General features: G+C 33.1%; 2 protein-coding genes across 2 annotated transcripts; one reads left to right on the forward strand and one right to left on the reverse strand.

Annotated features, from left to right (window-relative positions):
• Positions 1-885: 885 nt before the first annotated feature.
• Positions 886-3,769, forward strand: HELRODRAFT_174024 (hypothetical protein; the record flags this gene model as incomplete). The annotated part of the gene is made up of 5 exons (XM_009020577.1): positions 886-894; positions 1,637-1,760; positions 2,183-2,401; positions 2,970-3,099; positions 3,652-3,769. The coding sequence occupies 5 exons, from the start codon at positions 886-888 to the stop codon at positions 3,767-3,769; spliced, it is 600 nt and encodes a 199-aa protein (XP_009018825.1).
• A 3,050-nt stretch (positions 3,770-6,819) lies between these two features.
• Positions 6,820-14,077, reverse strand: HELRODRAFT_112439 (hypothetical protein; the record flags this gene model as incomplete). Its single annotated transcript, XM_009020578.1, has 13 exons — positions 6,820-7,090; positions 7,528-7,625; positions 7,870-7,921; positions 8,079-8,170; positions 8,830-8,896; positions 9,223-9,353; positions 9,621-9,737; positions 10,537-10,696; positions 11,253-11,310; positions 11,576-11,717; positions 12,151-12,168; positions 13,224-13,352; positions 14,039-14,077. 13 exons carry the CDS (start codon positions 14,075-14,077, stop codon positions 6,970-6,972), a joined length of 1,224 nt encoding a protein of 407 aa, XP_009018826.1. The 3' UTR covers positions 6,820-6,969.
• Between the last annotated feature and the right edge of the window lie 923 nt (positions 14,078-15,000).

Consider the following 15,000-nt stretch of genomic DNA (forward strand, 5'->3'; position numbering starts at 1 on the left):
GTCAAGTTCATCTTGACAATGTCAATATTTCCCTATATATACAGCAAGGAGCACTGATGATGATTCATTCGGAATCAAAATATGGCCTTATTTGCAGCATGAATTCGGAAAATAAGTTTATTTTGAATTTTAATAAACTAAACGTTCATCAAAAAACTTTAGTGAAAAAAATCGAAAAAACGAACTACAAACATATTAACGCCAAACATTCGGTAGAATTTATAGAATATTGTAAATATATATATATGTAAATAATATATAAAAATTATAATATAAAATTATTATTTGCGGTCGTCCGATTAAATGTCACATGTCGATACTAACTAGTTGCCAAAACTTTTTCATTCGAGAATTTATTACAATTCAAAAAAAATTGAGACCACATTTTGTTTAATTTTTTACAGTGTGGCTTGTTATCCAGTAACCAGTTGCATATATTCAGAGTTTTGTAATTTTTCTATAAGTTAATTGTTTTAAATAGGTTTTCTTAGTTGTATTCTTCTCCAGTGACTTCTTTTTCGGCTGGTGTTCTCGTGTTGCGTCTGTTGCAAGATTCTTTCGATGCAAGAAACGACAAGTAAAAAAGTTTATAATGTACTTTATTTACGTAATACTGATATAAGCAAAAAACTGGTTCGACTATACGATTTGACAAAGAGAAGTTCGATTGTAAAACTTAGCGAGAAGGTAAAAAGGTTCAATATACCTTTGTTTTCAAGGTATATATAGCAAGTCGCCTCGTCACATGTTTAAAATAGGAAGGTGCGGTTCAACAATACTCGATGTATTGTTCCTTTGCATCTCGTACTGTGTTGCGTTCTAATTATGTAATAAAGTTCGGTGTGAAGTTGTGGAAATGACTGTTATTTGATTCGAGGTAGGAGTATGTCCGAGGTGTTTAAAAAAAGGGTTGTTGAACTGTTGCTGGCTAATTATTTCGAGTAGTTTATGGTTCATTGACAATTACTTCATGTATAAATTTTAATTTTTTTTCTGTTTTCATGTGTTTATTTTACTATCCTTTGGAATTGTCTTATATTTGTGATTTTTTTAATCATACATGTCCTAATGGGTCTCTGTTTTGGAAAAAATAAATAAATATCATCATACAAATACAAATTACAAATTTTTTATCACCATCGTTGTATGTTCATTTTATCATCGTTAAATCCTCATTTTTCTTCTTTTTCGTGCCTTGTCCTTTCAAGACACTGGCGACCATCGACCTCCGCAAAACCCGATCTTCACATTATCATCGTCATATCACTACAATATTGCTATATCATCGCCTTGTTATTACTACATTGAGTGAATGAATGAATGAACAAAAGAACGAACGAACGATCAACGAACGAACGAACGAACGAACGAATGAATGAATGAGTGGGTAAATGAATGGGTGAATGAATAAATGTAAAAACTTTAAATAATGAATCAATCAATCAATGAGTGATTCAATCAATCAATCAATGAGTGATTCAATCAATCAATCAATGAGTGATTTAATCAATCAATCAATCAATGAGTGATTTAATCAATCAATCAATCAATCAATCAATCAATCAACAAACAAACGAATGGAATGAACAAACAACATATAAATGAATGATTGACCTTAACCTCTGTTGACCTACAGGATGATGGCAATGGAGTCCTGACTGCACGCCTCATCATCTCATTGGTCAAGCAGGAGTCATTTCGATCTTACGTCATCATGGCGGAGAATTCAATTGGGTCAACAGACAAAGAAATCAAATTAGGTCAATTGGAACTAATATTTCATTTGGCACGCCGTAATTTAAAGTCTTTAGTTGAATCTTTCAGAATTTAGAGAAAAATGATTTTTTTATGTCAAAAATGTTTTTTCAAGTAAAAACAAAAAGAAACAATAAAAAAATATTTAAAAAATATTATCAATTCTCAATGTTTTAACTTCAATGAATCAATTTCAGTTGCCGTGCAAAATGTTAATTCATGCAGTTTGTAGGTGCATCGACTTTGTTGAAAATTTTCATGACGTATTAATAAAAAACAACTCAATGAGTCACTAGTTTAATTTTTTAGCTGCAGCGCGAACATTCGTCCCAAAACATTTACAACATTATGATCAATTTGAGACACGGTAGTGTAAAATTTTGACGAATCAATGAAATATTCTTTAAAAAAATTATTTTCCTTGCAGAAAAAATCATCCATCCTTCGGCAAAATCTCACGTTGGTGGACACGACAGCAGCTCCAACGCCCACTACACGCCACACACCAAAGCCCGACACAACCACAACCACCACCACAACGCGACACTCAACCGATACATCAACTACAACAACCACAACAGCGACCATGCAGTCGATTCAAGCCGCATCTCACTGAAGATGCGGTCCTCATCATCGTCGTTAGCGAGTCACGGATATTATCCTGAAATTTTGTACACTTTATTAGCACATTTCATCTGCCTGCTCCTTCTCCCCTCTACAACAAGACTGCTCGTTAAATTTATCTTCATCTAATTTTCCTTTTAACTGCATGTTTTAATGTGTCAGTAGCAGCCATATTTTTATACGGTCCATTACTCTTTCGTTATGTTGTTGTTGATGTTGTTGATGTTGTTGTTGTTGATGTTGCTGTCGTTGTTGTTGTTGATTTGTTGTTGTTGATGTTGTTGTATTGTTGATGTTGTTGTGTTGTTGATTGTGTTGATGTTGATGTTGTTGTTGTTGATGTTGTTGTATTGTTGATGATGTTGATATTGATGATGTTGTCGTTGTTGTTGATGATGTTACGTTTTATTTGCATTGATGAAGTGTTGTTACCAAGCCTGCTCGTATCCTTGATGAGTCTCTCACATGAAAAGCAACAAAAGCATCCAAGCAAACACACCAGCCAAAAAACAAACTTAAAACACATCCGAAAACAACATGAAAATTTGAAGTGCGTAAAGTTAAGCATGTACACATACACGCAATTACAGATTCACGTGATGAGAATACTACCCCGTCACTTGAACATTGTTTACCAGCTGAACTCAACTCATCTGTCCGCACCAATTATGACCTCAGTCTAAATGGTCTCAGTGAAATTAATCTCATAATCACAAATCAGTAGGGTTAAAAAATGTTGCTAATTAACAATATATCTTATTGGTTTAATTAGATAAGGAACTTTTAGCACAATAATACCATCTTACATTTCATATTTTGCATACATACTAAACTTATTTACATCCAGGTTGTGTGCAAACATTCAGAGTGTATGTGTATAAATATAACATGTGTTATGTGTTAATTTGTTTTATAAAAAATATGCATGTGTGAGAGTGCATGTGTGGTGTGTGTGGGGGAATGTGTGTAGTGTGTGTGTGGTTAGTGTAGTGTGTGTGGTGTGTAAATTTGCAGCCAACCAAAAATCATTTGTAAAATTTAAAGATTCTCTACAATTGTACCCAAGCATGACATTTTGATCTGAGTAACAATCACACGTTCTGACGTGAAATTTTTTCCATCACAAAGCAATTATAAGCAGACACTTGAGACAAGATGAATGAGATGTGAATCGTCCCTGGCAGATGAATAGAAGATGTTACTGATCTGTTGCTGATCTGATTCCTTCATCTTTCTCGTTAAAAGTGATGTGAATAATCACATTCATAACAGCGAGAGATGCAACGAATATTCAGCCGGGCCGAGATTCGACCTAAGTTTGACATCTGGCTTGGTCGAATTGTGGTTCAACAATTTGACCATTCGGCCAAATTTTTTATTTGACTATTGACTATAAGTGGGGAAGTTTGAAAGGTTCATCCAGACTTTTTTCATTTCCCATCTAATTTATTTTACCAATTGAAAATGAAAAAATTTCATAAATAACCAATTGCATGAGTAAGATCATTTAGAAAGCCTGAAAGCAAGTTATTAAAAAAGGATCAAGGTGAATTAAAATCTTGCTAATCATTTTTGAAAAACCCAAAATTGAAGGTAAGATAAAAAAACACCGGAGTTGAAATACTAAAATTTTTTGTTAAAACTCAAAATATACGATCAGGCAACTAAGCAACCGAACGTGTCACGGTAACATTCAGCCAAGTGCAGGTTTTGGGGCTCAACTTACCAAAATATGTATTTGAACAATTTTTTTTATTGATTTGCTTTTTTAATGGATCTTCTCGCATAGCTACAAATGTAGAGTAGATAATGGTTTATTACATATTGACTAGAAAATCGCGGGTTCGGCCGAAAAAGTTTTCAAACGTCAAAGCCTTTCCATAAATCAATTTTTTGTAATTCACCGTTGGATGACATATTTTGTGACGAGAATAAGATTGAAATTTTATAAATAAAAAACAATTTATATTTTTATGATTTAAATTGAAAATTTCTCAAATTACCAAAATTTTGAATTCCAGAATCCCAGTACTTAAAACTTACAAGCAAACAAACAAAAAATGAACTTCACATATAAATAAACTTCTAATAAAGCTATAATGAATATCATTCTTCAGCATCATTCACACATTAAACCCATCATGCAAACAAAGAGACACTTGTACACACACACACACACACACACACACACACACACACACACACACACACACACACACACATATATATATATATATATATATATATATATATATATATATATATATATACAGTACAAACATACTTATGTCCAGTACACAAGCACTTAAGTGAGGTACTTGTGGTTCATGCGTCTACTACGTTTTACTTAATTTAAAACTAGATAAAGTAGTATTCACGTCAAAGTATACATTATGAAAAATTAGCATAGACGAAATGTATACCGGCTGACTGACACTCAACGTAAGAAACTACTAACAACTAAGACAAGAAAATCTCTGCCCTACATAAAACTCCCCTAACAAATGCCCCCAGTTAGACATCGTCGTTATATTCATTTATGATTTCAAGTTTGTCATTCTTAAATGTTAACAGTTCCGTCTTAACAGAATAAATTTTCATTCACCTGACAAATACTTTTCATTTTCGTGTCACATCTTTCTCTCAACCTATTTTGGATACATTCATAACATTATACATATGTATGTGCAATTTCTGTAACTGTCTTCTTACATTATAAGACATTACGTAAACACACACATTTATGTATATTTATTTATATGTATTATTGATATTGTTTGTATACTATATACGAACTCAAGTGACATTTGGCCATATTTCACGGGATCATTTGCAACAAATTCTCAATTTGTTCATTGTTACATCAATTATAATTATACAATTTGAATATTTTTTATAGAGAATAATAAATTTAAATTACTTCTATGTGTGGTTATTTACGTAGAAGATTGTTTATGTCATTTTGTCTTAAAACTCCGCATTGAAAAAAGTCTTTCCATAACTTGGGTTGTTTGATTGAAAATATCTTACACATGTGTCTCTGTAAACTTGTGTATGTATTTGTGTGTGTAAATATATATATATATATATATATATATATATATATATATATATATATATATATATATATATATATAATTCCATTTGTGGAATGTTTTTTAAAAACGTACCAGTTGATGTGACGGTGTTGAAGTAACTGTTGAGCCTTTTATTGTTGAAAGAATGTTTGGTGAATGTTGTGTGAATGTTTGGTGAATGTTGTGTGAATGTTTGGTGTGTGCATGAAATAAAGATACGTGTATTTGTTGTATTCTTCCTTTTGAGACAATCTCCTCCATACAATGCCACAGAATGTAATAAAAAATTTTTAACCAAAATTTGAAATTTGTTTTTATTATAGAAATTGTAGCATGAAATCATAAATAGTTTGGAATTTGTTTCACATTTTATTAAATCAAATTAAAGATACACTAAAAATAAATTGGAAAAAATTTACAAACAAAACAAGACAGGCGGGCATTCAGACCTACAGTACGACCTTTAACCTCTAGTACTTATCATTAATTAATTATTTAATTAAACTTATCATTATTTAATTATTTAATTACGATTATCAATTATGTCTTTATTAATTATCTAAGAAATTTATTTATTCATTCATTCATTTCTTTATTAATTCATTCATTATACCAGAAAGTTAATTTTTGTTGAAGTCAAAGAAACGCTAGTCCATGCCTCACAATTTTCCATTTAAGTTCTTATGTATTTTTAAATTAAACAATGCACAACAACTATCGGACAAGTATTCGCCAAACAAGTGCACATGTCTTGAAACTTCAACTGTAAATCCACTGCAGTATCACCAAAATACAAGTAAATGTGTATTGGCGAAAAAACTAGAAACAAATCAGTCAACAAACCATACCAACAAATAGCAAGGATGAGCGTGAATGAATCCAACAACTAAATAGCAAGAATCAATCGAAGAAATAAGTCAGTTAATCACAACAAATGACGTCATCCAACCACTAATTTAAAATTATTCAATAACCAAACAACAACAACCAAACCAAGAAACCAACCAGTCAATCAGCTAAACAATGAATTAGAAAATTAGTTAATCAATAAACTAAACAATAAACAAGGAGGCACTGCTTGATTCAGATATTCATCAATCGAACAAAGAAAAATTGCCATTTCCATGGCCAACATTAATTTGGGAGGGGTCTGGGTACTTGAACGTTTTAAGAAAATGGCGACAATACTTTGCTTAACTAAACACACTAGCCTAGAGCTCTAATTTGTTTTGCATTTGGATATTTAAATTTGATGATTTGTATAGCGCCACATATAAGAAACCTCGGAGGTGCTTATAAAGAATCTCAGAGGTGCTATACTAAATTAAAAGCAGTATTTGCCATTCAAATTTTCCTAATGTTGAAGAAGAGTCTAATTAAAATAATTAATTAATAATTAAAACTAATTGATAATTAAAATCAATATTCGTTTGAGAAACTATCCAGCAATCCTCTGCAGAAAGGAGGACCGCAGTCCAAAACAAGTCTCCCATGGTTACATCCTTGCAGGTTGTTATCGATTGAAATGTGTCCTGATGAGTTCTTCCACTTTGTTCCTCTGCTGAATGGCATTGCACTTTCCCTGGTACCTGCCCTGCTTGCCCGCCCCCCGACCTTCCAACAACTCTGCTATCCTGGAAATGAACAAAATTATCTTCATGTTGTTGTTGTTTTTTACAAGAGGTTGTCGAATTGCATTGTCGTTGTTTTTATTGTCGATGGCTTTGTTTTTGGAAAAAAATGTTGGAAGTTTTGTTTGAATAGTTGAGAACATTTGCAAAAGTAGAATACTAATTCAGAACAAAATGCCATTATACATTGATGAGGTAATGAGTTTAAATACTTAATACAAACTACATTCCTAAACTTAATTTAATCAGCTCCTATTGTAAGAATAAACCCCAGGACTACTGGGAAAACATTGAACAATAACAACAAATGATAAATGAATGAATAAATGAATGAATGAATGAATGAATGAATGAATGAATGAATGAATGAATGAATGAATGAATGAATGAATGAATGAATGAATGAATGAATGAATGAATGAACAAATGGCAGCACAAACTTGGGACCAAGAAGTTGAACATCACCAGGGTCACCAGACACAAGAAACAGACCGGCACCCCTCTCCTCCCCACAGCTCAGGAACAACAGCATGTTCTTCTGTGTGTGACGTCATATCCGGTTGGAATAATTTTTATAAACATTTACTAATCAATAAAATTTGCCAGTGCCAGTGGAAAATAAATAACTAAAAAATTATTAACACATTAAAAATTATTCCAATTGCTAGATTAAATTCAAAACGTACAGAGGTCTCAAAAGCCTTAAGTATGAAGTAATATGATGAAACAATTATATCAAGGCGTAAAAAAAAACAAAAGAAATTGAGAATGCAGAAACTAACATTTGAAACATTGTTAGCAATGATGTTCATGAATTCACTGTCACCTTCTTTCCTACATCATGTCAAAATTTATAAAAAAACAAACAATAACTCTACGGAATATATGTTTAATAATTCAACAACATTGGTCTCAAATTTTGAGTTCAGATTTATTCATTCACAACAAGAAGCTATACTTATGGAGAAACAATAAGTAGCGTGATACAAACTTGTACAAGCAGTGGTAGGCTGGTGGTTCAGACATGCCATTCAGTCTCTCACACTCGTGCATGGCCGACTCTCTTAAAAGTGTTAGTGCATTCTGGTGATGGTGCACGGTGATGTGGTGTGGTTGGTGCATTCTGGTGATGGTGAATGGAGATGTGGTGTGGTTGGTGCATTCTGGTGATGGTGCACGGTGATGTGGTGTGGTTGGTGCATTCTGGTGATGGTGAATGGAGATGTGGTGTGGTTGGTGCATTCTGGTGATGGTGAATGGAGATGTGGTGTGGTTGGTGCATTCTGGTGATGGTGCATGGAGATGTGGTGTGGTTGGTGCATTCTGGTGATGGTGCATGGAGATGTGGTGTGGTTGGTGCATTCTGGTGATGGTGCATGGAGATGTGGTGTGGTTGGTGCATTCTGGTGATGGTGCATGGAGATGTGGTGTGGTTGGTGCATTCTGGTGATGGTGAATGGAGATGTGGTGTGGTTGGTGCATTCTGGTGATGGTGAATGGAGATGTGGTGTGGTTGGTGCATTCTGGTGATGGTGAATGGAGATGTGGTGTGGTTGGTGCATTCTGGTGATGGTGCATGGTGACGTGGTGTGATTGGTGCATTCTGGTGGTAGTGATGTGTTAGCGGAGTTCATGAAAGTTGTTCACGAGTCAATTGTTAACAACAACAACACAACGGCAGAAACATAACAAGGAGATACACCGAAAGAAAATGACGCAAGCAGCAACAACAACAGATGTACCTTCTGTGCAACTTTCAAAGAGTTTTGTATCTTCTGCAGCAGGTCAACGTGATCATCAGGTCCTCCTCTGTAGAGTACCGAAGAAATGATGATGAACATTAAATGATAATAACAAAAAATGAACATCCTCTATGTACTACAAACGATCAGAAAATGCAATCAGAACCATCAGCAACAGCATCAACATCACCAGCATAAACATAAAAAAACAAACACTAACCAGAAAGTAAACCAAACTGACTACAAAACAATAACAGAATTGTACTAATATAAGCATAGATGGTGCAATCTGAAACCAAAAACACTTTTCACGAAAATGGCATCAACCTTTCAAAATCAGAAAACAAATCAACTCAACACAGACTATGAAGAAAAGACAAGAGGACAGCCAACTTGAGCATGGCGGTGAAGACCTTCTCGCGTTCAAAGCAGCCTGCCACGTACCTGAGGACGCGATCCCCAGCTATGAAAACCAGGTTGACCTTGCCCTTCTTGCCCTTCTCAACCCCCAACAACTTCACCATCTTCAATGAAACATGCTCATCAGTTGCATGGATCATTCAATAATGGTGTTATAGTTGACTGTTCAGATGATCGAAACACTAAGCCACAACAATTCTTATAGGAGGACAAATGAACAAAGAGCTGCTAACAAAGTAAACACGTACGAAAGCTACAAACAAATTAAATACACAACAACTGAAAAAAAATTTGAAACCATCAAAAAAAATTAAAAAATCATTACAAGAAAAACAGTTGGTCAGTAGGAGGACAGAGGACAAGATGCGAACCTGCAGGTGAGCCAGGCTGGACACATGAGTCCCACAGCAGAGGTTGACATCAACGTCTTCTATGGTCACAACGCGGATGGAACCCTCGTGGTCATCGGGCAGTCCTCTGCATCGTATCTGATGATCACCAACAACAACAACATGCAACAACATCAACAACATCAATGATGTCAACAGTGACGTCATCAACATCAGCGATCTTAGCAATCATGAAATTAACATTGATAACAACAAGAACAACAACAACAACATCATCAACAACAACAACAACATGTAACGTTATAGATTATAAAATGAAAAAAATAGATACATGATCTATTTCATGAAGTAAATTCTATCGAACGGCTCAACATACAGATTGAAAACTATTCAAAAACAAAATTTTTTAATTTATGAATTATGTTATTCGAATCTTGGAATTGTTTTTGCCAGCCTAATTAATTGGTCAATCATCAACCATCTCCAAACTAGTCATCAATCATCGACCAATCAGTGAATGGTGAAGCAAACAAAGAAAGCGCTAGCCAACCAGTTAACTACTTAACTGGCTAACAAAAACTAACCAAAACAAACTGACCAATCACAAACTGGCGCATCATAAATTACCTACCCAAAAAGGCTGTAAAACCACAATAAAAAAAAACAGCCAACCACACCACACCTCCACAAACCACACACCACACATCATCAAACACACACCAACACACCACACATTATCAAACACATACCACACACCACACATTATCAAACACACACCAACACACCACACATTATCAAACACATACCACACACCACACATTATCAAACACACACCAACACACCACACATTATCAAACACACACCAACACACCACACATACCAACACACCACACATCACCAAACACACACCACACACCACACATTATCAAACACACACCTCCTTGGCTTCGGGACTCTCCTTATCATCAATCCACCTCGGAAACATCTTGAGGTTAGATTGGATTTTTTCATTGGTTGACCTCTCAAGGGCCAGCATCTGTTCGGTGGTCATCTCTGCAGTGTCCAGTTCAACGAAGGACGTGCTCTCCCCGAGGTTCCTAGGTTGGAGTGGCCAGTGAACGATCAAACAACTAAATCAACTACGACTTCTGCAACTATAATTCCTTAGACATTTTATGTCGTTGCTTGTTTAACGCAGCATCATAATGCATACATGTCACTGAGTCATAAATAGTTTATAGTTTCGATGTCTTGATATAGTTTGTAGTCGCATTTCACTTGAAATTAAGTGCGTAAAAGTGAACTTTACGTAAAATAAAAGTACAGAAAAATAAAAGGCAGACAAAGAACTAAATTATCTACTTAATAAAGCATTGTTAGAGAAAATTTTAAAGTCTAAAATCCATTAAAAACAACCCAAAAAAAATATCAGTAATAAAAATAAACACCAAAAATATGAAAAATATTATGGAGCATAAGGAAAACTTGTAACAAATGAAAACATGACTGAAACATATACCATTTAAAACATGTAAAAATTCAGTAAAACTCCAGCATATAATCATTAATGTTAACAAATGCAGATGTTTGACAACGACAATTAATTTCCAAATAAAAGTACAATCTGGTAATTGAAAGATGTTTTGCACTCACCATGCAGTTGTGTTGAATTGGTACATAGAAATGGCCAGGGCTGATATGAGATGCTGAGCTGTGGGCATGTGCAAAAATAAAATCTTTAACATTTGATAAATTCCTGCTTGGTCTGCTGAGCAATGCAATAACGAATTCATTTATCAATTAATATTCCAAGTCTGTCTGATTTTGTTTGACCTATTCCATCTTAGTAATTGAAAACGTCCCACTAATTTGCAAACACCCAACCAACCAACCAACCAACCAACCAACCAACCAGCCTACCAACCAACCAACCAACCAACCAATCAACCAACCAACCAGCCTACCAACCAACCCACCAGAATGCTGCTGCATGTTGTCCCACCTCCTGGACCAGTCCACTTGCACGTGAACCTCCTCCCCACATTTCAACTCTGATGTCACAAAGTGGACTGCCTCCAGCCCTCTCCTAACAACACTCAGCACACCAATGCCATTAATCTGGTGTCACATCACAAACAAATACACACTTCACCTTCCCTCGTAAAGTTTTCAAATTATAATTCAAAAAAGTGTTTGCTCATTGACAAAGTCGAAGTCAATTGATTAGTGCATTACAAAACTATTGAATGCTACAGCAGTGCGATACAAATGTATTACAAATAACTTACAATCAGAAAGGTCACTTTATTTTAATGTGAAAATTTTACAAAAACACGCGTAATGGTTGAATATAAAACCACGCCAACAAATATGACAACAACAACACTCAATTACTATTATTAAATTTCTAGCTATTATGGTTACTATTATTAAATTCTATTTCTATTATTAAATTTCTCAATTTCTATTTATTAAAAACAATTCTAAAATAAATGGAAAATTTGCAAAACAAATTTATAAAACTCTGAAATGAATCGAGCAGTGTACTCACAGTTCCTCGGTCATCTGGCTATAAGAGAAAATTATTTAAATAATTTAATCAATAAAGGAAAACCACTAAAAACTTATAATCTTAGTTTATCATTTGTTATAATAAATATTATAAATAATTAATTATAATAAATAAATAATTATACGTGTCAACATTTTTGCTTACATTAAAGATTAAACAAACAAGAAAATTGAACAGAAACAAATAACAAAACCCAACAAAACAAATTTTTTCTGAATATCCAAATTGAAAAAATAGTTAAAGAAGTTGTTGTCAAAATACATGATGACAAAAATTATTACATTACTAAAGCATAGCAACATTACCATATAGCAAACAACACACATGTTAAGATTGGCTGTTTTGTTTGTGGTTAACACAAATTAAGCTTAAATTTTATACCTCATGTAAAGCCAAACTTTTTTTTTTTTTTAATTCCATTTAGTCACAAAAAAAGTGAGAGTCAGCCTAACAATAAATGCTTATCTAGGGTTGACTCGCATAAAACAAGAAATAATATAGTAAATAACCCAAAAAAATAACACAACAACATAAATGAGTAAAATAAATGTTTTTTAAATTCTTCAATGTTCTTAAATTTTCATAAATAAACTTAGAAATAAAATATTGATACATTTAAACTTAAAAATGAATAAAATTAAACTTAGTATAATAAAAATGTATGGTATGATCTTATGATACAGTGAGTAGAACTAATCAATATATATTGGTGAATATGATCACCCCATCATCATCAACATCAACCAAAAACAATTAGTATTACAAAACAAAAGGTAGTGTTAATAAACAGTTAATAAAAAGTTAATAATATGAAAATGTAGTGAACATCCTACTTAAAGAATTAATCAATTAACATAATGATTAATTAATTAATTAATTAATCAGTACAAAATAAAAGTGAAAATTATGTGTTAATAATCAGAAATAGTATTGGACATCCAATGTGGTGAATTAATCAATTAGCATAATTATTATTAATTAATTAATTAACCAGTACAAAATAAAAGTGTAAATTAGGTGTTAATAATCAGAAAATGAAATGGACACCATACCTGGCCACCGCCTTCTGGAAAGAGAACAGTATCCGAAAGCACAACTTCATAACCCTTCACTTCTGCCTTTTTGCCATTGACAACCTGCTTCAGAGATGCCTCCCTGCATGACTTCACCACACATTTCAACTGTTCGCAACATCAATTAATAATATAATACATTTTATTGAATATTATTTTTTTATTATATTTTATTAAAAATTATGATTTATGAAAAATAATATTATACGTTATTATCAATAATTAATGATATATATGTGAAATCTTCAAGATAGAATAGACATAGAATAGATAAAAATAAAAGGAATAGCAATAGACAAAGAAAGAGAACCAGCTAAGAAAAGTGTCATTTATTTTCCACCTGATCTCTGTAGTGGTAATCATAATTTATTCATTTCATACACAGCACATACATAACTACTACTCATTCTGGTATTCAAACTCACCCATTTCATTACAATTATGAATATATATGTATGAATATGAATTAAATGAAATGACTACAGCTGTATGTACTGGTACTCTGTGCACTGTACTTACTTACTCAGTACTATTCAGTACTTAGTTGTACATTATGAACATTACTCATTACATTGCATTACACTGTAATGGTGTAATCATTACAAAAAGTATTGACGTAGAGTAGACTCTACTTAGAAGTGTAGTAGTTACAGTTACAGTTACACTCCTTGGCGAAAGTTAGTTGACAGTCGCGAATAGACAAATGTGACATGCTGTAAATAAAGCACACTAGAACGTAAAAAAAAAGTTCTTAAAACATAAACATCCGTGCAAACATAAGAACATCAATCTACCTCTCTCAAATAACTATCTTTTTGGCAGGCTAAAGACATGTTTTTGACGAATGTCCACTTTTAAATTGATAAGATTTGGTGGGCTGGCTGACAGATGATATTATCGCATATGGTGAATTGAAATATAGCATAAATCACATATTATTATTAGATGGTTTATATAGCGCCTATTAAAAGGTTCTCACAGGCGCTCTCCACTTATTTTGCGGCCTATTGCTGAAAAATGAATGTTTTCAATTGCCTTTTGAAATGAGAAAACAAATTGCGATCACGCAAAGTTAGCGGAAGATCATTCCACACCTTTACATATATAGATACAAGATACATATATAGAAAATAAAAGTAAAGATATAAAAATAAATTAATAATCGAAGCTTAATTTTTATGAAATATGAAGTTAAAACAATTAACTGTTTTTTGTGACAAGCTATTTGAAAAGAATTTTAGTGTTCCAGCATTGATAAAAATCAGAGGCCTAACGATTGAACTACTCTAAAGTCTATTACACCGGGAGTTTGACATTTTATATTGGACTCGAAATCTAGATATAATGTGCGTATGTTGAGGGATTGTCTGTAATGAATGTCACGCTTTTGAAGGGGAGGGTTACAAAAAGTTACAAAAGGGGTGGGGTAACAGTTTGTGTGACATCCAGTTTCTTTTGTGAATTAATAAACATTTTATCAAAATTTTATTAGAAAATATTTCAGTATGCGTCGTCAGAGGAGTTTGCTTCTTTTATGAACTTTTTTTTAAGTGCGACTGGATCTCTTCAGGTATGCGCAATTTATGAAAGAAACAAAGAGAAATTTATTCAGCTCGTATCGATCCAGTTATTCAAAAATGTTTTTTACTATTCATAGCAGAAGAAATAGCTTTGAACAACTGGATCGATACGTCCTGAATAAATTTATCTTCGAAGTAAAATAAAAAGAGTTTTGAATGAATGAATCGATACATCC

This window comes from Helobdella robusta (genome assembly GCF_000326865.2).
Source record: "Helobdella robusta unplaced genomic scaffold HELROscaffold_28, whole genome shotgun sequence".
NCBI lineage: Eukaryota > Metazoa > Annelida > Clitellata > Rhynchobdellida > Glossiphoniidae > Helobdella > Helobdella robusta.